The 27,945-nt window shown below is 39.4% G+C and overlaps 1 protein-coding gene across 1 annotated transcript; it reads left to right on the top strand.

Moving 5' to 3' along the window:
- Positions 1-75: 75 nt before the first annotated feature.
- Positions 76-27,840, top strand: psme4a (proteasome activator subunit 4a). The gene is made up of 47 exons (XM_080869768.1): positions 76-687; positions 1,812-1,952; positions 2,141-2,257; positions 4,910-4,954; positions 8,153-8,302; positions 10,645-10,708; positions 10,810-10,884; positions 11,175-11,297; positions 11,412-11,504; positions 12,992-13,257; positions 13,392-13,578; positions 13,656-13,745; positions 13,851-13,915; positions 14,479-14,629; positions 15,738-15,836; positions 15,912-15,981; positions 16,126-16,193; positions 16,304-16,519; positions 17,419-17,576; positions 17,692-17,787; positions 17,938-17,993; positions 18,111-18,167; positions 18,281-18,336; positions 18,510-18,608; positions 18,735-18,797; positions 18,878-18,973; positions 19,110-19,241; positions 19,329-19,538; positions 21,322-21,458; positions 21,660-21,713; positions 21,801-21,930; positions 22,050-22,131; positions 22,227-22,380; positions 22,528-22,597; positions 22,697-22,822; positions 22,906-23,058; positions 23,285-23,389; positions 23,476-23,567; positions 23,658-23,789; positions 23,902-24,110; positions 24,210-24,295; positions 24,408-24,536; positions 24,834-24,989; positions 26,019-26,181; positions 26,277-26,410; positions 26,492-26,632; positions 26,743-27,840. The coding sequence occupies exons 1-46, from the start codon at positions 491-493 to the stop codon at positions 26,624-26,626; spliced, it is 5,487 nt and encodes a 1,828-aa protein (XP_080725894.1). The 5' UTR covers positions 76-490; the 3' UTR covers positions 26,627-26,632; positions 26,743-27,840.
- Positions 27,841-27,945: the final 105 nt, after the last annotated feature.

The following is a 27,945-nucleotide window of genomic DNA, read 5'->3' as shown; positions in this document are numbered from 1 at the left end:
TATGACGCATGTGTTGTGCAGTGGGTAGCTGGGTGTCGTCCGCAGTCTCCTTTGCTGTAGTTGGATGAATCAGTCGACGTTGACAGTCAATGGGATATGACAGTGCTTTTGTAGTACGCCGCTAACTTTAGCTAGACCGTTAGCTGGCTGTCAGGTCTTTAGGAGTGCGTTAGCCGAAAGAGAGAATTTCCAGTGCCAAGGCATTTTTGAACAAAGTTGTACAATTCGTCCGCCTTAATATCTTTATAAGATGACGCTGATGATGTTTTCGGCTAAAGGAAGCTAATTTAACTTAAGCTAGATGGCTAGCTACCGTGTCATCAACTTGTGAATGTTATAACTTAGTCACTGTGCGGGCCATAATAACCTTATTCATTGGAGAGTGTAGCTAACTAGCCGTTGTATTAGCCGGGTAGCATTACAGCGTGAAGTGAAAATCGAAACGAAGTTAAAGTAGTGCTAGTGAAGCTAGCTAGTTTTAACCCGTAGAATGAAAAAGACACAGCTTGACACATTGGATTTTATTCCTCAAAAAGACATCGTATACAACAAACTTCTGCCGTACGCGGACAGGCTAGACGCTGAATCCAATGATATTTTGAGTAAGATAAAAGGAAACTTGGGCCGAGCTGTTCAGCTTCGAGAGATATGGCCCGGTGTCCTGTTTTGGACGAGGAAACTTTCCACGTAAGTAACACTAATCTCTAATGTCCTAATGTAACAGTTGTTGCTCACTTGGTAATGTTTGCAACATTGAGCCTATTGAGAAGTAACGCAAACAACATATATTTTACCACTGTAACTCGTAAAGTGTAAAATGCGGTGTGTTTATTATATAATACGCCGAAGTGTTTTGTAGGAACTGTGCGCACACTGATCAGTCAAACCGAAAACTTAGATTTGTTTTGCTTGTTTTACGAAACACGGTCGTTTCCTCACGGCCTGCTGTGCTTAATTACTTATAAAACGCTACACAGCTTTAAATGCCCGGTAGCTACAGTCTGTCGGGCATCTGATTAGGGACGCTACGGGTTTCATAATCAGGCCAGTGTCAAATACACAACCTGACCCAGACAGAGCGGCACAGTAGTGGGTCATTTAATTGCTGTTCTGCAGCTGACATTTTTATTTTGAAGCAGCGAGTCAGATGACGGCTCACCAGATATCGCAAAATTTAAATTTTATGGTTTCCTGTCAAGCTGCCTCAAAGGCGGCCCTTGTGCATAACCACCTTTTGATATGCATTATAATAGTTTCAGATCATGTTTCAGTGGTCCACGTGGCTTTCTGTTGAATGTTTGTGCCAAGCTCTTCAGGTGAGGACATATATGGTCTTGCTTAACTCAGTACAGTGCATAAACATGACATTTAACATTTAACCCCCAGATTTCACCAGCAAAAAAATATTGTCGGTATGGATAGTTGATTACATTATGCTGTTTGATGTTGTTGTACGTGGTTGCAGGCCTGCTTTAATCCATTTCAGTCCCAAAAGCTGGCTCATTGCACTTTTCAGGAGTGACTCACTGCCGGATCAGGCAAACGGAAAGTTGACTGTTATGCTGACCCAGATTCGGTTTACCAGTATTTTTGCACTTAAAGATTGATTAAAAAAACATTTTCATTTTAAATTGTCTACAAGCTTTATTCAAGTGTAGTATTTATTTTAAATATGACTTTTCTTAAATTATATTGATTATATTGATTACCAAGTTCATTACATTCCTGTGTCTTATGCATGTAAACACTTTTGACCTCTTATTATCTGTCCTGAAACTGGAGTCATTTTCCCACATTCTCTTCTCCTTAAGGTACATGAGACTGTATGGGCGCAAATTCAGCAAAGAAGACCATGTGCTGTTTATCAAGTTGCTCTACGAGCTAGTGATGATACCCAAACTGGAGATCAGCATGATGCAGGGCCTTGCTCGGCTTCTTATTAACCTCCTCAAGTAAGATTGGTTCCTGTCTGGTTTACTCAACAACTTGTACAGATGTGTTTTTGGTTTCTCCAAGAGTGAAGTTACATTTAAACATGCCGTATGCTCACCAGTGATGATTTGTCTGGTGAAGACTGCATGATCAGGTAGCTTTTGCGTGTTTCTCAATTTCTATACATATGTCATCTTCATCTTAACAGGAAACGAGAACTCCTGTCAAGGGAGGACCTTGAGTTGCCATGGAGACCGCTGTATGAGCTATACGACAGGATTCTTTTCTCAAAGACGGAGCATCTCGGCCTCAACTGGTTTCCCAAGTATGCCTGTGGTTTTAAGTGAAGCCTGCAAATGTTGTTATTAAAAAACAAAGAAATAAAAACAAATGAAAACTGTGCTTAAACTTAGAAATGAGGTATACTTTTTGGTTTAGCTGTCGAGTCAGATTTCACAAATTAGGTGGGATGTTTTTTTTAAAAGCAGCAGAAAATGTGCTTTAGGCAACATTTATTTCACGGTTAGTCTGAACTGCACATATGATAGAATCAGAATCAGAATACTTTATTGATCCCTGGGGGAAATTATTTAATTATTTAATTATTTAATTATTATTTATAGTCAAATTGCACTGAACAGCTCCTTCACCTCTACATTGTTTTAAAATATGTGATGCAATCATCTTTATTAATCCTTCTTTGTAAAAAAAGCAACTATTTCCTATTCACAACCTCTTTAACACAGCACTTGACCAGCTATGTGGAGATTGGAGGAAGTCTGATTCCCTCCAACTCTCCTGCTATTTGTTAGCCAACTTTTTGTTGCAGTTTTTGTGTGCGCAGCAACGCTGTCTCAGAAAAAGAATGTCCTGAAATGTGCATTATCATATTTATTGTTTTAAAATGACTCATTTCTCATCTTTCTCTAAGTTGGCCAACTCTTCACTCTGCCTGCCAGTGACATTGTCAAATGGAAGGATGTCTTAAAAAGAAAAAAGCTTGCTCCGCGACATCACAAACTGGCCGTTAGAAGTCAAATTTTTACTTTTTTCATTTCATAACTTCAGTAGACTGTTTCCCTGGTGTTGACATCCATTTATTTATTTTTCTCAATTCAAATTAAAAGGGATCCCTTGTGATAGTTGCTGTTTAATTCAAATTATGGCCTGGTTATTTTCAAACAGACTCGGTTTGTTATACCTCAGGTGACAAGCTTGTCATGTTTTATACCACGTAATGTTTGTTTTTACCAGGAACTATAGCCGCTATGATTTTTACAGTTTAGCATGACTTTAGAGATTTTACAATGTTGGTCTGTCCTGTGCAAGACGTTCCTTGTGAAGTTCTTAGCAAGCAGTGCGAGGTGCTCTTTTAGGGTGCTATGGGAACATTGCTACTTTGCTAGCAAAATGCTTTCATATTGAGCCAATGTAAGCAAGCTGCTTTGGTTGGTCAGCTAATCCTTGTCCAGCCCATATTAATGCACACAAAAGATAATATGTTGTATAAGTTGCTGCACAAGTAATAGGCACTCTTGTGTGCTGAATGTTTTTTTTTATGCCTTTGTCTCCTTTTACATTCAGTTATCTACGGCCTCGTTCATCCTCTAAACACGTAATGATAAAATTGGTTCAGAGGTGGTAAGGATAAACATTTCTCTTTGTGTTTTTTGTTTTGTTTTGTTTTTACTTTGAATTCATCCTTTGAGACACCATGTTGCATGTGAAAGTAAAAACTGGACACCCCATATGCAGCTTGTGAGAGAAGGAAAAAAAAAATCAGGAGTTAATCAATGTTAACATTTCACCCATATTGGAGACTGTCGCACTGCAGCTAACAAATTTTTGTATCATTCTACTCTTCCCGATAGCAACCATTAGCTCATATTAATAGATGATTCTTTTATTTAACATGTTTTCTTAAATGCTTCTAATCTTTCATGTTATGTTATGATGGCATCAGACTTTGATGACCATATTAAGATGTAGTACAGTTTACAGTATTTATGACACATTGTGAAGCATTCATTATGTTTTATGCTTGACTTTAGTTTCATTAACTCATAAGCTGTCTAGCTTTTTGTTGTTTTTCTTGTTACACATCCCCACTCTAACCTGTTTTGAAGTCCTTGGTTTACTGAGCAGCATTTTCAAGAGTCTAGACGTTTAGGAGCCCAAGTTCTTATAATTTTGTTTTTAAAACTATAAACATTTTTTCTAGTATTTGTAGGTTATATAGCGTGGTCCTTACCACAGAGTGCGCTCACTCACATTTTTCTGCTGTTGGATTTGCATATTTTGGGGTTTTTAGCTGGTGTGTTGTGGGCTTACAGTGTAAACAGTAGATCAGTAGGTTGCAGTTTGGCTTGCACAGCATCACTCATAAATGCGGCTATCGATTAAGAATTAAATCTGTCAGCTACAGCTATCTAAAGACTCGAGTGATGCAAAGACGGATAACAAGCTGTTGAGTGGTATTTTTCAACCAGGCATGGTTTGACTTTGCATGTCAGTAAATAGATGGGATTGTAGAAAGGAGCCTAAGAACTCTGGTTATAGCACTCTCTGTCATTCAGTCTTTATGTAAAGGTAATCAAGTCAGGAGTTTTTAATTATTATTTTTTAAACTAGTGGAAAATTCGTAAACTACGCTAATGTATCATATTTGTAACTCTGTTATGTAAGAGTTATGGTGGTGTCAGTTAGAAACAGATTAACATGTACATCTTTATTTTGGCTTGAACCCAGTTAGTAAGCTCAGACAGTACAGGTAACATTTACTCTGCTTGTATTGTCACTATACACCGACCTGTAAACTTTCCTTTTTCACAGCACGTTAGTCAGATGTGTCAAGAAGTTTCTGTGTGCATGCAATTAAACTGAGATTGCACTGATGTGAAAGCTGATTAACTGTAACCAACATCAGTCTTTTACTGACAGCCTAATAAAAAACTTTTCACTCCTTTTTTCATTACAGCTCTGTGGAAAGCGTGTTGAAAACACTTGTGAAAAGCTGCAGACCGTAAGTACACCTTAATATATCAATTCATGAATGTCCTCATTTTACCTTGTCTTTGGATTCAGGAGTTTAATAGTACTGCAGATGTTTGGTTTAATAACTGCGTGTCAGTCAGAGAATCTCTTGTTTATATGCATATTGCGTTTCTTAACCCTTTATTTAAAAGTTGGGCAAAGAAGCTCTATGTTGTGTCATTTTATTATTGCAAAGCTTCAGGTTCACCAAAATAGTACACTTGCAGGTATCTTAGGTGAGCACTAGGATTCGTCCTTAAGTTTGCACTTAGGCAGATAATCCTATTATCTTATCTAATTCTGTCTTGTGTGAGAGTTTCCTCTTAGTGTGAGAAGCGAGAATGATTTGTGGTTTGCTGCTGAGACGCTGTGGATCAGCACTGAGGGAGAGGGAAGGACACTTGGTTTTGTTTTATTAATTTATTTTCCCCCAGGATCACCAGTGAATACAAAATCACAGAGATGGCTAGGTGACCTGAAATAACCTGCAGAGTTTAAATAAACGCAAAACAGACCATGAAAATCCTCTCGGGTCTTTGACCCCTGTGGAACCGTAGGATTTATCCTAATAGCTAAAAATGTGCCAGGTGTATGACTTGTAATCTCCCATCTGTGGGACATTGTGCTCTAACACTGGAATTTCAGTAGCTGCTGCTTGTGTGTACTTGAGTCACTTGTCTGTAATGTGAGCACAAACATGGCAGATGATGTCAACGAATAGATACTCAAATGAAGATAATGGTTCACAGTTGAATGCTTTTGCTCTGAAGCCATATAAAGTCTTATTCGGTACTCTAATGGTATTCTGAATAGTTAGAATAATGAGGAAATAAAATTTATATTGATTTATTTTTCACATGTAGGCATATTGCTCTCATGTAAAGAAAAAAAAATATTGAATGCAGGATTTTTTTTCCCTGGCAGTATTTTTACAACGTGATATTTTCTGTTTTAATGAAGAAAAGTACTTTGTGTGCTTCTACAAATGGCAGTATTGCTACAGAAAACCCCCAGAAAACAAAACAAAGAGTTTGCCTGGATTTCCCAAATTACCAGTTCGGCCCCTGTACTCTTAAATTTGATTTTCTGATCGATAATTCAGAGAATACTTTGACCATTTCAGGCAGAACTTGTGATAAATGGTCACCCTTACATGCAAAAATGACTCCTTAAAGTTGCTGTAATGTGCATTGTCAGTATCAAATCGTGTGACTTGACCACACCTATGAATGTTTAATTCTCTTCTCCGCTGTTCCCAAGAGTAGCCTGTGTATCTGTGTTTGTGTGGTTATCATCAATCTGCTCCTGTCCTGTCTGGATTTGTATTAGCAAAAATGAATGAGAGGCAAATGTCTGAACCTTACTACAGATTAGAATTCTTTTCTTACATTACAACGTAATAAAATGTATTCAGCAATTAGAAATAAGAAATCATATTCAGCATCAGGCAAACTGTTATTTATAATGTTGATAATTTCATAATAGATGCATCTGAATTCGCTTAAGTAGAATCAGCAGTGTTGAAGGTTATTATTATCAATCAATCAATCAATCAATCAATCAAAATGTATTTATATAGCACATATTAAAACAACAGTGTTGACCATAGTGCTTCACAGTCAATAAAAACATGAGACAGTTAAAACAAACAATAAAAGAGGACAACAAACAATAGGTAACAACGCAACAAGCTAAAACAGCCAACTACACAGAATCAAAAGCCAAAGTAAAAAAATAAGTTTTAAGACGTAATTTAAAAGACTGGATAGACTCGGCAGTGCGAATATGAACGGGGAGGTTATTCCAGAGTCTGGGTGCCACGGATGCAAAGGCCCGGTCGCCTCTCGACTTCATTCGAGTCCTAGGTTGTGCTAGGAGCCTGTGGTTGGACGATCTAAGTGCTCTGTTGGGATTGTATGAATGGAGTAAATCAGAAAGATAACTGGGCGCTAAATTATTCAAAATATTAAAAGTGAACAAAGGAATTTTAAAATCTATACGATATTTAACAGGGAGCCAATGTAATTTGGCTAAAATTGGAGTTATGTGTTCATGAATTCTCGTACCTGTTAAAAGACGCGCAGCTGCATTTTGAATTAACTGGAGCCGGCAAAGAGAGGAGTGTTGGAGGCCCGAGTAGAGGGAGTTACAGTAGTCCAATCTGGATGTAATAAATGCGTGGATAAGCTTTTCAAGGTCCTTTAAAGGAAGGAACGGCTTTCTTTGGAAATCTGACGCAACTGGTAAAAGCTGTTTTTTACCACAGTGGACACCTGTTTCTCGAGTTTAAAAGAGCCATCCAGGAACACTCCGAGGTTTCTTACAGTGGACGAAAGATGGCTAGCGAGAGGGCCTAGGGCATCAGCTAACTGGTCTAGTGGAGTGTGACTACCAAAGACTATGATTTCGGTCTTATTCTCGTTCAATGTAAGAAAATTATGTGATAACCAAATTTTAACTTCATGCAAACAGTTGAACAGAGGTTGCAAAGAAGCAGTCTCATTGGATTTCAAAGGTAAATAAATCTGGATATCATCGGCATAACAGTGAAAGGAGATGTTGTATTTACTAAAAAATTATCCCAAGGGCAACATGTACAAAGAGAAAAGAGCAGGACCGAGCACGGACCCTTGAGGCACACCACAATAAATAGGGGCAGAAGCCGAGGAGTGTTGCCCAATAGCAACAGAGAACGACCTCTCTGAGAGATAGGATTTAAACCAAGATAAAACCGTACCTTTGAGACCAACAACATGTTCCTACTTAGTCTAGTCTTAAGTAATTCTGACCCAGGCTTTGTTTCATTGCTGGTTTTAAGTACTCCTTAGAAGTTGTCAGTCTCCAAACCTGATGTACACGTTCAGGTTGTCCATCTTTGAACCACACTTTAAGCTCCTTTGAAGGTTGAGATGTTTCATCTGTTCATATACAGTGACTGGCCATTTTATTAGGTACAACTGTGACTGGCCGAAAACTGAAAATGTAAAAGTTTGTTGGTTCTAGTTGAACTTGTTGTGTTTTTGGATTGCATATTAAACATTTCTCCAATAAAGTGGATGGTAGTGTATTTTTATGAGCAATCATGTAAATGTTGGTGGTATTGTCACCATGTGTATATAATAATAATAAAATAAAAAAATAAAAAAAGCAAAACTCTGATTTTGTTTCTCTCTCTACCTTTGTGCAGGTACTTTTCAGAGGCGGCTACTCAGGAGATGCTGGATGAGTGGAGACCACTCCTTTGTCCCTTTGATGTCACCATGCAACGAGCAATCAGCTACTTTGAGCTCTTTCTACCAACAACTCTGCCTCCAGATCTGCATCACAGGGGCTTCAAGTATGAAACCTCTTTTATTCTCTTACATGTACACTGCTATTCAAAGTTTGATGCGACATCAAAGAGAAAGTAATCAAAAATGAGCTATGATATTTAGCAGTATGTCTACACAGGCCTACACAGTCATGTGTTCCAGTGGCAGATTGTGTTACGTAATTCAATTTATTAAAAAACGTCACCAGTTACGCTGGCAGTCCTTGTGTTGATAAGGAAAGATTTGCACTCTTCTTTCAACTTTAGCTGCTTGACTTTATGAAGAATCAGCCTTTGTATGTGAGGGGAGGAAAAAAGCTTTTCTTCTGAATAAAGAAGAGATGAATGGAAAGACAGAGTCAGCCTTCTGCAAAAGTAGAGGGTCCCGATACAGATGTCATGACTGCCACTCAGAACTGGCAGGCATAATGGAATAAGTGACTGTGATATGCAAGGGGCGTTTCCCATAGTGAGACATAGAAACAAGTGCTATAAAAGAGAACAGAGGCACAGTTTTTTTTCTATCCTAACCAACTGCAGTGAGACATATCGACTCTTTTTTAATACTCTGTATTTTTAATGCTTGTTTAAAAAGGATTTTTTTTCAGTTCATTACTATATTAGCCATGTCCTGTCCTTGCACATTATTTTTATTATTATTATAATAAATGATAAATCTCATTGAGATTTAGAACTTTTTTTTAAGCAGATGTGTACAAAAACAAAAATTAATACGATAAAAGCGCACATTATAGATGCAAATGAAGAAAAACATGTTAAAGAGTAGTTTCAGTTAGGCAAACCTTTAAAATGTTTCAGTGAAATCAGAATCCAGTTTAATTAAAGAAGTGTAAAGATTTTTCACCAGCAGTAACCATTACTGACTATTATCCTGACTTTTAAATAACAATGTTTAAGAGTGCTGAGGAGATGCCATCTGTTCGTCTAAAGCGTGCTGCACTTCTACCAGGGCAATAAAATATCCTTGAACATACTATTAATGTTTTAATTTATATTAGGAAAATTTATCATTCATGCACAGCATAAGTTTGGGCAGCCTGAAGCAAGATAATAACGCTAATGAGCTTTACTAAAGCTTTAGCTTTAGCAAAGAAGTAAAACTTTGTTTTTGCATACACCAGCTATAACACCATCAAGATGTCAACCTTCTGTTTCATGGGTACTGAGTAGCTTTTACTGCATTATTGCCCCTTATACACAGCATTAAACGCTGTTTGGTTCGGCAGTATTCTTTAGTGCCCTTTTACTTGTAAAGCCTTGTTTTGTCTTAATTAAAACAGTGGACTCCTTTAAATGAAGAAATGTTGGTTAACATAAACTATGTAAGTCAAAAGAAGACCTGGAAAACTGAGGATTAAATTGCTCATTTGCTAATCAGAGAGACAAAGTAGGACTGCAAATAGATCAGCAGAAAGTGACTGTAATATTGTAACTAGTGGTGGGAGTGATCTCCTGAGGTTTGTGTGACAGCCACAGATAAAAGGATGATGATCCACATGTTTAATTTGGCAAAGATTTTACACCAGACGCCCTTCCTGGTGCAATCCTCATCATTTATCCGGGCTTGGGAGCACTAGGAGTACTCCAGCACTAGGAGTACACAGATTTGTGGTGCTGGGTTTCATAAAAGGAAAAACGGAGTCCACTTAAGTTAGCTCCCTCTGAATTCAGATGTCAGTTGGTCAAGAGCTGAAAAACTGTCTGATACAACAGGGACAATGATCTAAAGAAGGCCTAAAAATCCACCAGGAACTCTTGTCAGAGCCACATATTAAAGCTTTTGGCCTTCACAGCCTCTTGACTTAAAAATATTTGAAACGGTGGGGTAGATCTCAAACTTGCTGTGTGCTTAAACTCTGACATCTTCAAAGAGGAGCAGTTACTAAGTGCAAACTCATGGGTGCTTCTAACTGCTACAATAATATTTTCGAACCAGTGGATTGAGAAATGGTTAATTCATTCTGTCTTTGCCATGGGGAGTTATGTTACTTTTGCTGTTTCCAACATTTGTGAATTGACATAAATGTATATTTTTAAACCTGTAATCAAATTTAATTTGAACAGCTGTGCAGTAGATTGACTGACCCAAACATGGAAATGAGTTTTAAATTATTAATGCTCACCAAATTACAAAGCTCTTTGTAGGACAGTTATAAATAATTCAAGATTATAGAGTTAGAAGATAAAACACTACCCTACATTGTTTTCTGCTTATAGTAAGGGATTCACATCATGTTTAACCAGTGCTCCTCTCCCTCTGCCTGAAGCATACTTTCATTGGTCGGTTAAATGTCACACGTGTGTTATGAACTTGAAAGATTTATTTCCTGATTTTGCTTTTCTGACAGGTTGTGGTTCGACGAGTTGGTCAGCTTATGGGTATCTGTGCAAAATCTTCCGAGCTGGGAAGTTGTAAGTGGATGAATGTATAATTTTTTTTTTTCCATATGTACAACATTTTTTTTTTTTTTTTTAACCTTTCTTATTTAACATGTCGTCATACGTCTTTGCAGCATCTGGTTAATCTCTTTGCCCGCTTGGCCAATGACAACATTGGCTACATTGACTGGGACCCTTATATTCCTAAGGTTTGTTGCTCCTTCCCACTGCACATTACACAACTTAGCACTTGCTTGTTTTTGAGGATTTTGGCACATGCTCCTATGTTCTCTGGGTTTGTATGTCATGTCTATTGCTGGTTATCAAGCAAACAAACTATCAGGTTTCTTTGTTGAGCTTGCTTTCCTTCTTGCATCATGTTTGCGTATTTCCCCGAAGTGATACCAGTATCTGTCACAGATAAACATTCAAAGAACTTGTCAATATCCAGGTAAACACACAAACAATATCCCTGCTAATTTTGTTTGTCACATTGCAGATTTTCACAAGAATTTTGAGGAGCTTGAATCTTCCTGTTGGGACCAGTCAGATGATTGTACCACGATACGTCACCAATGCCTACGACATCAGCCATGTGGTGCTTTGGGTGTCAGCCCTCCTGGTTAGTTTGTAGACCATAAATCATATTATGTTACAATATACCATATAATTTACTGTACAGTTTGCAATTAGGCATATGTGATATTCTCAGTGATATTCACTGTACCAATTTCAGGGAGGACCCAGCAAGCAAGCTCAAGCTCAGCTCAGTGGCCTTTTCAACAGTATTACATCCTTCTTTCACCCGTCAAATCATGGCCGGTGGTTGGTGAGTCATTTCTTCGTACTTTTGGATGACTGGAACTAAACAAACCATAAATGTAGACTAGCTCATTATATCAACGGCTCAAACTAGCTTGTAAATGGAGAATATAAAAATATATAATATATTTTATATATAATATATATAAATAAACTACTGCTACAGTTAAAAACCTTTTAGTAATGAAATATTAAGAGTTGTGCTCTCAAATTGAGAAACTCTCCTTCGTTAGAACTTAGTTCAGCTTAGTTTAGTATAAATGGCAACAAAAAATAACCCCACAACATTTTGCTCGGCTCAGATTGGTACATGCAAATACACGACACCATGTTTTTATAACTGAAACCTTGTTACTACAAACTACCTGGTGGCACACATGGACCACTAAATACAGAAATCTGTCCCAGTAAACGACCTAAGCTTGCAGAACTTTTGTGTTTACATTCTGCCACACACTAACTTAAATTACTAGTTCAATTCAGAGTCTGCAAACTCCATACTTTTTGTATTATTTTACCATTGATGGTAATGCAGGATAAGAAAAAATCCACGTTTTCAATACAGACAGTCTGAAAGTGTGTTGAACTGTTGATGGTTAAAAACAAATTAAGACATTCTTTAACTTCTTGTCTTAATAAGTGAGTTAAAGCTGTTGTATAACATCTATCATACTAAATCAAAAGAAATCTTGAGTCATGTTGTTTTGATTTCCTTCAGTGAGTGTGATTACATCACTCATCCAGCTTGGTCCAACTATAATTCCAGCGTCAAATTAACAGGGACAGGGGGAATAGTTGCATATCTTTTTCCAGGAAGCCCCCTGAATCTTTTTATGGATTATGTCAGACTCTAGTTCAGAAATAACAGCAGGACACGTGAATGAGATAGCTGTGATACTATTAAAGGTCACTGGCACCCGGGTCACATGCCTTTCTGTTTTGAGGATCCTGTCTTTAATCACGGCAGGTAGCAACATGTCCTGGTACACAAACCTTTGTTTTGTTTAGGGCATGAGTATGTGTATTTAAGGGTGCTGATTGCATAGATGTGAGATGTTGTTTTATTACACGTAAACACTGTTTTGCAATCAACTAAAAAAAGAGTAGCAGCGTGAATCAGCTGACGATCTGGTGGGATGGGAGACCGAGAGTTGAAAAGTTTGACAATCACATGACTGTACTTTGTTGTTGTTGTTGTTTTTGTGAAATTTCACTTATACTCTTCTGATTTTTATGGACCTGAGCTCATGTACAAACATATAAAAGTGTTTTAGTATTATATTGTATATAACATATAAGATGGAAAAATCATAATGGCAGCATTGCTGTGAGCCAAAAAGCTATCATGATCAATAAATCCTCAGCTGGTATGTTCATGATGTCATCTTCTAACAGCACCTTCTACCTTTCAATTTGTCCAGAGTACATGGAAGCCCCCCAGTGTCATCTCTTTGTCATGCATCTATCTTTCTCCCCCTCTGTTTGCATGCGCAGATGAAGCTCATGAAACTGCTCCAACGTCTCCCAGCCAGCGTGGTTCGGCGGCTTCACCGAGAGCGCTATAAAAAGCCCACATGGCTTACACCAATACCAGACAGTCACAAGCTGACAGAGGAGGATATCACAGACTTTGTGGAGAGTATGATGCAGCCAGTTCTGCTGGCCATGTTTAGCAAGACGGGCAGTCTCGATGCAGCCCAGGCCCTGCAGAACTTAGCGTTAATGAGGCCCGAGTTGGTCATCCCCCCTGTGCTAGAGAAGTAAGTTTGTACTGAAGTAGAGAATCCAAAACGAAAATTTGGCCCTGATTGTGCTTCAGAGTAATCTATTAAAAAAAATAGACTACATTTTGTGATGAAAACAAAAGACTGATTGTTCCCTCGCTTTGCCACAGAACATACCCTGCTTTAGAGACTCTAACAGAGCCCCACCAGCTGACTGCTACTTTGAGCTGCATGATTGGTGTGGCACGGAGCCTAGTGTCAGGTGGGCAGCGCTTTCCTGAGGGGCCCACTCACATGCTACCCCTGCTCATGAGGGCTCTGCCTGGCGTCGACCCAAATGACTTCAGCAAGTGCATGGTGGGCACCACTGATGTTCATCTCTGTTATTGCTGAACTTCCTAAAACTGACACAAACTTCATTCGTGTTCCTACAGATCACATTCCAGTTTATTGCTACGTTTGTGACTCTTGTGCCTTTGGTGGACTGTTCGTCTGCCCTGCATGAACGAACAGACTTGACAGAGGTGAATTTCTGTTTTGTTTTTTTTCTCCATCTTTCTGCATTTAAATCAAAAGTGTTACATCATCCTTACGTATGACTTCTGTTCCTTTTTTTTGGCACCTTTAAGGTGGAGAGAGAGTTGTGCTCAGCCTCAGCTGAATTCGAAGACTTTGTGCTTCAGTTCATGGACCGGTATGTGCAACATTAATACAAAACTGTCTACATTAAAGGAGAGAAACTGTTCAGCAGCAGTACAATTCTCCATTGTTGGGTCATAGTTCCCATTCGGTATTCTTGTAGTCAAAATTTAGTTTCATATCATGGCAGAGGAAGTTAAAATGAGTGTGGTAACAAATTAGAAAAATTATTTTCCTCTTTTCTTAACAAATAACTAGATATACTTACTCTTTATAACTGATTTATCTATATACACCAGGAGTATTTGGGCAGGGATAGCTCAGTAGGTAAAGTGGTCGCCCCATGATCGGAAGGTCGGCGGTTCGAATCCACTTAACGGCTACCCTGAGGTACCCCTGAGCAAGGTACCGTCCCTACACACTGCTCCCCGGGCGCCTGCTTAGTGGGCTGCCCACTGCTTCACTGAGTGAATGGGTCAAATGCAGAGAAAAACAAGTAATTTCCCCATGGGGATCAATAAAGTATCCATTATTATTATTATTATTATTATTATTATTTTCTATATTCAGTATCTATTTAAACATTTTTTTTCTTTTTTCTCATTTTCCCCTGCATAGATGCTTTGCCCTGATAGACAGCAGCACTCTGGAACAGACCCGAGAGGAAACAGAAACTGAGAAAATGACTCATCTGGAGAGCCTGGTAGAGCTCGGACTGTCTTCAACCTTTAGCACCATCCTCACACAGTGCTCCCTGGACATCTTCAAGGTTAAGACTCAGTCTCGTCTTTTCATGCTGTTACTTGTACATAAACAGTACTATAGAAAAGTCTAATATTGAACAAAATGCTTTCTAAATAATGACGTGAGTGTGAGATGTCTGAGAGCATGTTTTGGGTCATTGTCAAGTTGGATAATGGATTTTGGGGCATTGTTTGGTGAATAAGAATTCAGTCATTTATAGTGAATTGAGGTTTGCGTTTACCTCAACTGCAAGAAGGCAACAAGTATTTGTTTTAAAAGCATATTTATATTTGATTTAAAACTATGATTGATCAAATTTCTGGAAGAAAGATGCCCCTATATCTCCTATTAAAGTTGATGCATTATACTCAGCCCATCCTATAATTATTTCAAATTAAATACCTTCTCTGATTTGAGTTCAGAGGCATCCTTTGTTTGTTTTGTTTTTCTTAGTTTTTAATTGAGCTTTTATTGTGAAGCATTTACAAGCTTACCACGTACAACAACATCTGGATGGGAAGGATGACATAGTGACGAGGATCTGAATGAATGAATTAAGCAGCCTTATTTTGTCAGTTTGGCCCACTTAAATGTACCTGGCATGTTATTTGGAAATATCTAAGTATATAACAAAATATAGCAATGCAAGTTTGTCTTGCTTTAAACCAACACATTTTTATTCAGGGGCTTCTTTTTATGCTCCTTAGAAGGTAAGCTGAGGGCCAGCTGTCATATGTTATAGTTAACTACACCCTAGACATCATCTGAGAGGTGGCTGATATCTGACTTATTAACTGATTCTTGCTATTAAACAATGACAGTGACTGATGTTAGTGGGCAATAGCAAATCTTTGAAGCTTTGCTCAGGGCTGAATCTTCAAAGACGGTTTAATTATGGCTTTAAGTTTCGTTACTTTCATTTTCCTCAAAGGTGAGGGGAAGAAAAAAAAAATCATCATTCAGCTAATGGAGGCATTGTTGTTTAGAACATTGATATCTGCCCCAGAAATTCACTATTGGTGCATCTCTGCTTCTAATTGACTGTTTTGGTATCTTTTATTATTAATGAAAATATGTTACGTGTTTTTACAGTATTTATACATATGAACACATTTGTCACTTTGTTTTAATAGGTGGCTCTAGAAAAGGTGTTCAACTTTGCAACCACGAACATCTTTGAGACTCGTGTAGCCGGCAGAATGGTTGCTGACATGTGTAGAGCTGCAGCTAAGGTAAATATCATTCACTCAAACTCCTCGTGGAGCTCCTTAATTTATGTTTCATTTTCATTCTGCTTCTGTTTTCAGTGTCACCCTGCAGAGTCACTCAAGGTGTTTGTACCACACTGCTGCAATGCAATAAATCAAATTGCTGTCAGTAAGTAATGCTCACACAGGAATAGCCATATGTAGTTGATATTTCCAAATACCTGAATCTGGTTTTCCCTCCCTGAATTGATATTATTTACCTGATGCACCCCCCTTTTTTTTTTTTTTTTTTTTTTTTTTTTTTTTTGAACAGATGAGGAAGTGTTGAATGAAGAGGAGCTTGACAAGGAATTTCTGTGGAATCTCCAGCTGCTCTCTGAGGTGAATTGACTTCTTTATAATTCCAGTTAACTTATCTGTTTGCCAATTCCTTACTTAAATAATTCTTTGCCTTAACATTTATTTTACCTTCTTGCTGTTTGCACCTGCAGGTGTCTCGTGTGGATGGCGATAAGATCCTGCCCTATCGCTCTGAGCTGGTTCAGATTTTGCAGTTGACACTCCACCTCAAGTGTAAACAGGGCTACACTCTGGCTTGCAACCTGCTGCACCACATTCTTCGCTCAACAGCCCTCATCTACCCCACAGAGTACTGCAGTGTGCCAGGAGGTTTCCATCAACCAACTGGTGACTACCTACCCATTAAGGTACAAATACCAAATATGCTTTATATATAATACACATTAGTCTTTTTGTCAAGTGCATTTACTGTCAGAAACTGGCTTCAAAGACTACTACTATACTCAACCATTGAGTCAAGGTCAAAATCAGTTGATTAATTGTCTACTACTTTGTTTAGTCCTTTGATCCTATTAAGTCTCTTCCTCTGTAGAGGCAGGGGTAGTAGATCGTTTGGCTGGATTAGTGTCTTGGACCATAGAGGAAATAAAATGACTCTTATGTGGTTACCAAGTTAAGAGCAGTTGTCAAGTGAAATGTGCTGTGTGCATCTGTTTTAACCAGTAATAAAGAAATCACATACTGATGTCAGCTTTTCTGTTTATCCACTAAACACACAATTAGGGATATCAGTTTTTGGGTCAGTCAGTCTTCTAAAGAATGATTAGATGTTGTTGTGAACATCCAAGAAATAAAAGAAGATTTAATGTATGTAAATTAAAGTTTTTTTTTCTTGAAAAATTAATTTTTTTTGTCTTTAGACCAAAGTTGCATTTGCAAATAGCACCTTAAGTTGTTGTAGCTACACATGGCCCAAACCAGAATAGAAAATATGAAATTCCTGTGATTTATCTTTCTTAATATAATGATGGTAGTGTATGTATATATGTCTCTATGTACCTTATGTCCTCCTTTACAGGTGTACCAATCTCACATGACCATCATCACATATAGAGCAAATATTAAATTCGATATTTTGACTTTTTCATGTTCATCATTCCCCCGCTGATGCATGTTAACCTTACGTAACTTAAATGTCATCAATATTTGTATCTGCAGCAGAATTTTCTTGATAAAGCACCGCAGGGCCATAGGGTGGGTTTTTGTTAGATTAAATAATAACTTGTTTGATGTTAATGTCGTGCAGGACTGGGGTCGACCTGGGGACTTGTGGAATTTGGAAATCCAGTGGCATGTACCCAGTGTTGAGGAGATCTCGTTAGCGTTTTATTTACTGGACCTTATTCTTCAGCCTGAACTTCAGCGCCTTAAGAGATTTGCAGAAGGCGAACAGGACATGAGCAGGTAAGGAACTGCTCTGCTGCCAGAGGTCACTAGCTGTAAACTGCATTTTTTTTTTTTGTTTATTTTGGTGGATTCTGTTTGTGATAGATTTGTGTTTGTTAATTTGTACTTTCAGAGATGATGTCCTACAGAGCCTCACCATTGTTCAGCACTGTCTCCTAGGAGCCGGGGGTCTGATGCCTCCACTGAAAGGAGAGCCTATCCCTGAGCTGTAATTGCTTTGATATGATCAAGAAAACCAGATAAACACATCAGTGATAGTCAATAAAATACAGGGGATACAGGGATCAGAGAAATCCTCACTTTATCTGCTTAATTTTAAATGTTAAACAGTTCTGTTTTTTTGTTTTTTTTCTCCCAGGGTTCATAGCATGGTGAATCTAGATGAGACCACCCTCTATACAGGAATGGAGTATGGTGTGTTAATCTCTTCTTAAGACCTATCGGAAGAAGTTTTTTTCTTCTCACATTAGATATAAATTAAAGGGTTTGTTGAAATATAAACTTACACTGTATTATTATCTCGACCCACAGATAAGTCCAGAGAGAACTACAGAGATGCTATCTGTAGTGTGATGAAACAGCTGCTACGTACGTTTTCACCCACTTATACCCCCTCGTAGGCTTGTGATCCCTCTTTATTCTACAGCGACATCCATAACTTCACTGTTCCACCATCTGACTTCTGTTTTGTCTTCCTGCAGAATATATCCTGGAGCACTCAGAGGATGACACAAAGTCTCTTTTCTCCATCATCAAGGTGGGCAGCCAGTAAAGTAACAGCCAAAATAGAAAATACTTGCATTATATCTGTTTGGAAAGCCACAGTGCAGCATGTCTGAGTTGTTAGGTGTGGGATAATGTGTGGGCATCGACTATCATGGTTCCTGTCTCGCCGAACACAAATCAGTATTTTTGTCTGTGACGTTTTAGATTATCAGCGACCTTTTACACTTCAAAGGTTCTCACAAGCACGAGTTTGACTCCCGCTGGAAGAGTTTCAACCTTGTGAAGAAATCAATGGAGAACAGAGTAAGACTGCTCTTGTATATTTGTACTGCTGTTATCCTGGAAGAAGTCATAAAAAAAAAAGCACATTTTCAAAAGTTACAGAAGATGCACTAGTGACTGTAGTGACCTCACCCTTTGCATTTACAGCTTCATGGCAGAAAGCAACACATCAGAGCTCTTTTAATAGACAGGGTCATGCTTCAGCATGAAGTAAGTCATTCATAGAGTAACGGCATTGTAGGTTAGCTTTGGCGTTTTTGCATTTCTGACTTTGATTTTGTCCTTATCAGCTGCGAAAGCTGACGGTGGAAGGATGTCAGTACAGGAGCATTCACCAGGAACTGATGAGAGATCTGTTGAGGCTTTCCACAAGCACCTACAGTCAAGTGAGTTCTGCACGGCACCCTTCAGGAAAAGCATAGTTTACATTTTGTTAATACATTGCCAGTGTGATTTACTAGCTTACTAAGATTTGAGTAGTGTTTTGTAAATGATTAATAATTGAGACTTGTTGCCTTCCAGGTACGCAGCAAAGCTCAGAATGTGTTGTTCACTGCACTGGGAACCTACAATTTCTGCTGCAGAGACCTCATCCCCCATGTCCTCGAGTTTCTCAACCCAGACAACAGCGCTGTTACTCAGCAGCAATTCAAAGTATGGCAGTCAGCTTTGCACTAAAAATTCTTGAACAGTTATTTATATTTGTAGATTTATTTTAATACTGTATCTGTATTTCTCCAGGGTGCCTTGTACTGTCTTCTGGGGAATCACAGCGGCGTGTGCCTGGCCAATCTGCATGATTGGGAGTGTATTGCTCTGACGTGGCCTGCCATCGTACGGTCTGGCCTCAGCTCAGCCATGTCTCTGGAGAAGCCCTCAATTGTGCGGCTCTTTGACGATCTTGCAGACAAAATCCATCGGCAGTATGAGACCATCGGCATTGACTTCTCTGTGAGTTGAGTGTTAAGAATGCTTTCAAAAGTGAATCATGAAATGAGGTATTTGCCTTCATATAGTGGTAAAAGCACAATAGCTCAAAAGTTCCCATCTTGAACACAGATCAGATCTTTTACAAAAATGTGTTATATTTATGTTTGGGAAAAAATGCAAAAGGTTAGAGTTATATGATTAACATAGGCTTAAAGTGCTGACTCTTAGCTTTTAGTTGGAAAACTGACCAAACCATTGAGGAATTCCATCCATTTTAAACACACTTTCATATTTTCAGAGCTCAAACTTAATTGGGCAAATTAACATACTGATGACATTTTTACATTTTTGTCAAGAATCTTCGTGGGCAGTGACTTCCTGATATGTGACACAAGGGCCCCACTAAAAAAAGAGGCTCTTCTTCCTTTTTATGCTTTGCCAGGCCTTTCACTTCATTTTCAGTGCAGCATGTGAAATGCACTTCAGTTGCGCTGAGATCAGGTGACTGACTCGAATGTTACAGAACATGCCACGTCCTTACCTTTAAAAGTCCTAAGTTGCTTTTGCAGCATGCTTTGGATCTATTTGCACTGTAAGGCACTGTCCAATCAACTTTGCTCCATTTGGCTGAATCTAAGCACAATGTATATATCTCAGTCTGTTTCTGTCTTTTTTCACATAATTATTAATTGGAAGTTATACATATCGTGCCCTTCCCATGATGAGCTATTCCAAGTCTTCTCAATACAGTCTTGTTATTATAGTTCCGGTTGAGCTTAGGTTTCTCTTTTCAAAGAATGCTGTTCCAGAGCTGGTCTAGCCTTTTTAAGCTGTTTCTAATCTATCTAATCTGCCCTTTGTGTTCTTGAGACTGATTGCTCCATGTAAGAAGAAAAAACCTTTCAATTTGCTCTAATGAAGTCTGGATTCTTGGACTGTATATCCTGACAAGAATTTTCTTTATCATGGGAATAATCTGGCAGACATCAAAAACAATGATGATCTGTGGTCATCTGAGTCTTTTTACATGTACTGGTTCCCACTTATGTATCTGGTGGATTTGTTTTGTATTTAATGTAGCATGGTGCACTTGAATTTGGCTATACGTTTTGGGTTCACAGCAACAATTTTCCAATGCAGATGCCAGTCATAGCCTCAGAACTTTTCATAAAACTTTTAACTGAATTGTTCAATCCCATGTAATTCCTCAACAGTTACTGGTTCAACCCCATCAGAAGCTGCACTTTAAGCCCTTTTTAATGACACAATAACTTTAACATGGTTTGGTAGTCGAAGGAATTAGAAGTTTTAATTTAACAAACAGTAAAAGACACTGAAAGTTTCATGATGAGGTCTAATTGAACTAGATCAGAAGGTCTCCAAAAGTTGATTCTGTTCATCTGGACGTAGCGTTTTGCGGGAGAATCGTTTCGTCACTCATCCAAGATCAGATCAGAAGGCAAAACTCTGAAATAAACGCACATGTTGAATTTGTCCATGCATTGGAGGAGTTTTGAACTACACTGACCTTACAAAGGTCTCACTTAAATTTAAAAGCTTGTCTGGTAAAACAATTGTGATAATAATTAATTACTTACTGTTTGTCGTCATTATGAGGCTGACTCCAACACAGTCATTATGCATACCAAAGACAAGAGCTTTTATCTGCTGTTAGTCTGAGTTTACGGATTACTCCCTCCTTATGGGGAGTAATCCGTAAACGTGTCCTTTACACGTTCGGACAAAATATTTTTATAATTATAATTATATATAAATTGTGTTTTATCCTTTTCCATGCTGTTAGATCCCCGGTGAGTGCTGTGATGTGGCTAAACAGATTATGACTACTGGGAATCCTTTACCTAAGGAAGATGTTCCCTCTGAGGAAGAAGTAGCACAAGGTCTAAAGAGACAGGAGCTCAAGAACTCCGAGTCTGTCGGGTAAGTTTTACATCAACAAAAAGATGAAGATGACCATACCAACATCCTTGCAGTTGAACACGTGAGCAGCAACATAAACTTCTGAACACTGGTGTAACCTTTCTATTAAAATGCTGTTTTAATCTGCATTCACCCTTACTGTAAGCATCATAGGTTCGACAACAAAATGCATGTAAATAATTACATTCTACATTTTTGTAGGAGATACAAGCAGCTCATTGGCGATCTTCTGGACTCTCTCAGCAACGGGAACTCGTGGGTTTTTTTTAATGCACATACCATATATTTGTGCCAGTGTTTACTTATGACAGCCTCTCACTGTAGTTTTGTTTCTCATTCCAGACCTTGGAAGTTTGAACACATTGCAATAGGCTTCCTTTCTTTGCTACTGAGAGATGACCACCAACTCCTTCCAGCTGCTGTTTTGTTCTTTGTGAAAAGCCTCAACCATGAATCTCTCTATGTCCGTAAGGTGCGGCATACACGCGTAGGAACAGAGCTGTGATTTCTTTTCTTTTCCCAGCAGCATATAGATGTAGTACAGCCATTGCTATAAGGAGTTTGCTTGAAGTGTCACATTTTGTCCTTTAGGTGGCGATATCAGCTGTGGCTGGCATCATGAAACAAATAAAGAGGGCGCATAAGAAAGTCCCTGTGAGCCCTTTGGAGCTCTGTAAGCATATGTTTTTGTTTATCCCCCACTACTGTTTTTGTGTATTCTTACTGTTTCTAAAGGTCATCTCAAAATCTGGATTTTATCTTTGATAGGTGGCTTGAAACAGCTTAGTGGCACTGTAGCAGGGGATCGCACAGACAACCAGTGGCTTCAGTATAACAGCAGTACCCTTCCACGCACACAGGTGGACTGGGATCAGTGTGTGTTTGTGGAGAAAACCCATTGGGGATACTACTGCTGGCCAAGGTTATGATTTTATAATGCCTGCATTTCTTTGTGTTTTCCTTATGTGACTCTTTAGCTTTCATTCATTCATTTCTTTTGCTATCTGCTGCTTTAGCAAGAGATTCTCTTCCACACTTCTTCTTTTCTAACTTTGTAATTGTTCTCCAGAAACCTGATGATGTATGCGCCACAGGAGGAGCAGCCCACGCAAAACCTGGCCAGAGAGGAAATGACAGAGGTGCATACAAACAAGCCTGGGAAAAATATAACACACACAGTGGTGTGAAATCATGGTAACTGCAAGTGCAAAACTTTTATTTTCCGCTCTTCTTGACAGTGGGAACAGATCATCTTTGACCATTTCTCAGACCCAGTGTTCATTAACCAGTTCATTGAGTTTCTCTCACTTGAAGACCGTAAGGGCAAAGACAAGTTCAGCCCACGCAGATTCTGCTTGTTTAAGGTGAGGTAGTAGATTCAAAACCAAGGGGAAAAAACAGCTGAAGTGAATAAATGCAACTAATTTGCTTTCTCTTTTTCGCCTAGGGATTGTTCCGTAATTTTTCCGATGACTTTTTGCCTCTGTTTCGGCCACATATGGAACGTCTAGTGGCAGACTCCCACGAGAGCAAGCAGCGTTGTGTTGCGGAGATCATCTCTGGACTGATCAGAGGCAGCAAGCACTGGAGCTTCTCAAAGGTACAGCTCCAAAACAAGATGATCCTCATCATTCAGGTCTACAGACTTTCTGTATTTATCAAGCTATAACTTTGGGGAAATCCACATGTGGAGATTTTTTTGTTATTGGCATTAAACTACGTGTGGAGGCCATTTAAGTGATCGCACCACCACCACTCTTATTGTGGTTGTTTAGGTTAGTTATACTGTGTTAACATTGTCCTTGGTCATTCCATTTCTTCAACAGGTCGAGAGCCTTTGGGAGCTGTTGTGCCCATTGCTCCGCACTGCCCTGTCAAACATCACAGTAGAAACGTATGCAGACTGGGGTACATGCATCGCTACAGCCTGTGTAAGCCTTGTGTTCATTATTTTCTATCCTTCCACCTCCGTCAGTCATCGTACCATCCAAGTGATTGTTGTTTCTCACGCTGACAGGAGAGCAGAGATCCACGCAAGCTTCACTGGTTGTTTGAGATGCTAATGGAGTCCCCAGTCAATGGAGAGGGAGGCTCTTTTGTCGATGCCTGGTGAGTAAAAAGTTACATCTTTGAGGAGATGCTGATGCCGTTGTCGGTGGGACTTAACAATCTGACACTTGTAATGGTTTTTCTTTTCAGTCGTCTATACGTGCTCCAGGGTGGTCTAGCTCAGCAGGAGTGGAGAGTACCTGAGCTACTCCACAGGTTGCTGCAATACCTGGAGCCCAAGCTCACCCAGGTTTACAAGAATGTACGCGAACGCATTGGCAGGTGAGACGCTTTTCGCACCCAGATTAAGCTTAAATGTGTCATCAAGTTATTATAAATTCGTTTGTATATCGTTTTTCTTTCATCCTCCCTCTCTACTTTTCTATCCTTCCAGCGTGCTCACGTATATCTTCATGATTGATGTCAACTTGCCATACACTCAGCCCACCACCTCCCCACGCATCTCGGACTTCACGGAGAGAATTCTGTTGCAGCTGAAACCTTTAAATGAGGGCGATGAGGAAATCCAGAACCACGTGATTGAGGAGAATGAGGTGGGAGTGCAGGATGAGAGGACTCAAGCAATCAAGTTACTCAAAACAGGTGGGTGGTTGATCTGTTGTCACTAACCAAATCAGTTTCTTTGTGAGACACACTCGACTGTGGCATTTATGAAATGATTCGTCCTGTGAATTTCTGCAGTGCTAAAGTGGCTGATTGCGAGTGCTGGTCGCTCCTTCTCCACTGCTGTTTCAGAACAACTGCAGCTGCTTCCCCTGCTCTTCAAGGTGAAATACTCACATTCAGTCTTAGCTTAGCTACCTTCGTCACTACCACCTTCAAGTTTTCTTTTTGTGTTGTATACACTATAACATTTAACCCGTTGCTGTCGTGTTTCAGATTGCGCCGGTTGAAAATGATGACAGTTATGATGAATTAAAGAGGGATGCAAAGACCTGCCTGTCTCTGATGTCTCAGGGACTCCTCTACACAGAGCAAATCCCCATGGTCCTCAGTGTCCTACAGGAGGTAGGTCACCTGGCCGATGTGGCTGTCGCTCAGCTTTTTACCTGCATCACATAACACTGGGGTTTTCACTGATTATCACTGATCATAAAAGAAAGGTTCAGTGGGAAAGACAAAAGAATCAAAGGCATCTGATTATACTTAAATTTCTTTGACATTATGTAATCCTTTATCTGTCCATGCCTGGTATACTGTATTCATCATTGTTCCAATAAAAGGATTGCAAAGACAAACATGCTTATTGTGTACACCTGAAGTATGTTGCTGATGTGAGGCTGGCTCTGTTGCTGTGTGTTACAGATTGCTGGCAGCAGCTCCTGGCACGCTCGCTACACGGTGCTCACATACCTCCAGATAATGGTTTTTTACAACCTGTTCACATTCATGAGTGACCAGAAGGCAGTGAATGATGTGCGGGCGCTGGTGATAAAGCTGCTGGAGGACGAGCAGCTTGAGGTAACTTGAAATGTAAAGATGAATGCAGAAACATGTACCTGGAGTGGCATGAGCAGGAGCTGGAACCTAGCTTGAAGATAAAGAAACATGTGACTCTCGGATTATGTAACACTCGCCAAGCAACTGGCCACTATGTGCTTGTTTATGCTAGCAGGCACTCGCACTGTCTTTCAGCTTCACTGTAGTGATTCAGCGCGCTCCTCGTGGCTCTCTACTCTCTTCCCCCTTCCAGTCCTTTAGCTGTTGCCATGGAAACCACAGGCTGCAGTAATCTGTTGCTATGGAGATAACGTTTCGGATTGAACGAGAGTGAAAGGGAGAAGGATGGAGTAGAGACAAAGAAGAAGTGGGGGATGGAATTTTTGTTTGGCCACTTAAAGTCCCCTGAGCCTAATTTATCGGCCTTAGTGATGCAATACGTTTGTCTTGTTGTATTTAAAGATGCCTGTCCACTGAAAAACACCGGTCTAAGACTGAGAACTCCATTGAGAATAGAGCTAAAACAACATGCTACGAAGCATTTGGCTCCCATTATAGAAAAGCACTGAGTCCCCAGCTGGCTGTTTAAGTCCAGGTAGCCGGTGTATTTCCTAATGGGCCACCCTGCTTCTGACCCCGATACTGCAGCTATGGCATGCCTGGTACCGTACAGTAGTCATCGAGGTGCCAGAGCTCATGTGTCAGTACATAAATGTACTTATGCTGTGCCAACATCGTTTTGGGTGGAAATATGAATTTGAACCAGTGTTGTTTGAATATGAAATTCTTAAAAAGCATTCATTCTTTGATGGAGTCACATGCCTCTGGGAGCACCAGTAATGATTAACACACAGGGGTCCAGGCATTATCATAATTGGATGATGAGTCTTAAGCCTTTTAAATGCATCAGTCGGTGGCCAGTTACCAGATGCAATCCTAACCCATTACCTATGAGCAAACGTCAGCTTTTTAATCTGTTACCTCAGTTGGATTGTTTTGTGTCTTGTAATTGGTGTTATGTCCATCTCATTTTCGGCCTTTGTTTTCTAGGTAAGAGAAATGGCCGCCACTACACTCAGTGGCTTCCTTCAGTGCAATTTCCTGTCCATGGATGCCCCAATGCAGGCACATTTTGAGGCTCTCTGCAAGACTCGCTTGCCTAAGAAGAGGAAGAGAGATCTTGGCTCTATAGTGGACACCATCCCATCGGCTGGTAAGGAACTTGCTAAGAGTTACCTACCAACCAAAGATTGTGTGGGTTTTTTTCAGTGTCATTTGAATGGAATCGCTACTCTTGTGTGTTTGCAGACCTGGTGCGCCGCCATGCTGGTGTTCTCGGGTTGAGCGCTTGCATTCTTTCTAGCCCATATGACGTCCCCACCTGGATGCCCCAGCTGCTGATGGACCTGAGTGCTCACCTCAATGACACACAACCCATTGAAGTATGTGTGGTCAGCGATTAATCGCCATTTATTATGGCATATCCAAAAGCTAACCATCACTTCTGTGGCGTCTCCTTTTAGATGACTGTAAAGAAAACCCTGTCAAACTTCCGACGGACACACCACGACAACTGGCAGCAGCATAAGCAGCAGTTCACAGATGACCAGCTGCTCGTCCTCACTGATCTGCTGGTCTCTCCCTGTTATTATGCCTAAAACCTGGTAAAGAATTATTTTACACTGTTGCCAAGTCATTACTGTCCCTGACTGTATTGTCTTCATTTTAACTAACTTTTTACATTTAATCTTTTTTTGTGTTTCATTGGAAACAGTTTGGAACAGCTCCAGTCTGTGCAGACATCAGCCTACATTGGGGAGAGGACCTGAGTGATTGACTGAGATAATACACAACATCCCAGCAGCATCAGATGAAGAGTGGCACTCAGAAGGATTAAAATGTTGTGTATTTATGTATTTAGCTCATTTGCATTTCTACTATACTTAATATTTAAGGATCCATCATAGCAGGGATGAATGGCCTGCAGTTTGTAACATTACTGTACAGATTTTTTGTTTTCTTTTTCTTTTGTGGTTTGCGTGCATGTCCACGTATGTGTGCGCGCGCGTGTGTGTGTGTGTGTGTGAAGGTTGATGGATGCTTGAAGACATCAGCCGGTGTCCCACACATTTCTCAGGATTATATCCCAAGTATCAGCTCTGAGCCAACACATTGTCCAGTGTAGGACATACTCTATCTTCCAGCAGTGAAGTGTTTGGTGCAAGCCAGAGAGAACTGAACAATGGTCTCTTTAGTTTAGACTTACAACTTGCAACACACAATGTTTGTGTGGTTGTTTGATCTATATGTGGTTATATGCATCGTGTATGTGTATATCATGGTATAGCAAATATGCACAAACATTTATTTATTTACCTTTTTTTTTTTTTTGAAGTGCTAAGTTTTCATTATTGTATTTTTTCTTTTCATAGAGAGTATATCTGAAATTAAGTAGATGGCTGAGCTGTGGGCAACGGAGCCTGTTGTCAACTACTCCTGCAAAGATAGGGAGAGCACAAACTCCCCGCTGCTGTGCTGTGTGGATTGGAGCACAGTGAGATCACTCTTTGACGTGTCTCTGTGCACGAAAAAGAAAAACTGCCTGTCTATAATTATAACCCTTTCCTTTTTATCACAGGTACTATTTACTTTTTAACATAAAGTAATGACTTTGGTTTGCAGTATGGTTTCCCCTGATGACTTAAAATCAGCATTGAAGCCTTTAGTACCTCACTAACTAGAGTAGTGCCAAAACTGCAGTGAGTTTTCTTTCCCTTCTGTTTTTTTTTTCTTTTTTCTTCTTGCTTTTTTTTTTATTTTTTTTTTTTAGATATACTGTTTGCTTAATTAAAGACAATAAAATGAAAAAATGTTTTTAACAAAAATCTGCATATGAGCGTTTTCTTTTTTGTCACATTTTTATTGGGATATTATATCAGATACTGGACCAAAATTAAAAAAAAAAAAAAAAAAAAAT

The sequence above is a fragment of the Rhamphochromis sp. 'chilingali' genome (assembly GCF_963969265.1).
Source record: "Rhamphochromis sp. 'chilingali' genome assembly, chromosome: 20".
In the NCBI taxonomy this organism is placed as follows: domain Eukaryota; kingdom Metazoa; phylum Chordata; class Actinopteri; order Cichliformes; family Cichlidae; genus Rhamphochromis; species Rhamphochromis sp. 'chilingali'.
The sequence above is the reverse complement of the archived record's forward strand: the minus strand, read 5'-3'. Positions and strand labels throughout refer to the sequence as shown.

What these genes read in the sequence shown, in the direction of transcription:
- psme4a (XM_080869768.1), top strand. Translation starts at nt 491, where the DNA reads ATGAAAAAGACACAGCTTGACACATTGGATTTTATTCCTCAAAAAGAC. An exon ending in AAGAACTCCGAGTCTGTCGG is followed by an intron (nt 21,459 to 21,659) that starts GTAAGTTTTACA and finishes ACATTTTTGTAG; the next exon opens with GAGATACAAGCAGCTCATTG. An exon ending in AATCTCTCTATGTCCGTAAG is followed by an intron (nt 21,931 to 22,049) that starts GTGCGGCATACA and finishes TTTGTCCTTTAG; the next exon opens with GTGGCGATATCAGCTGTGGC.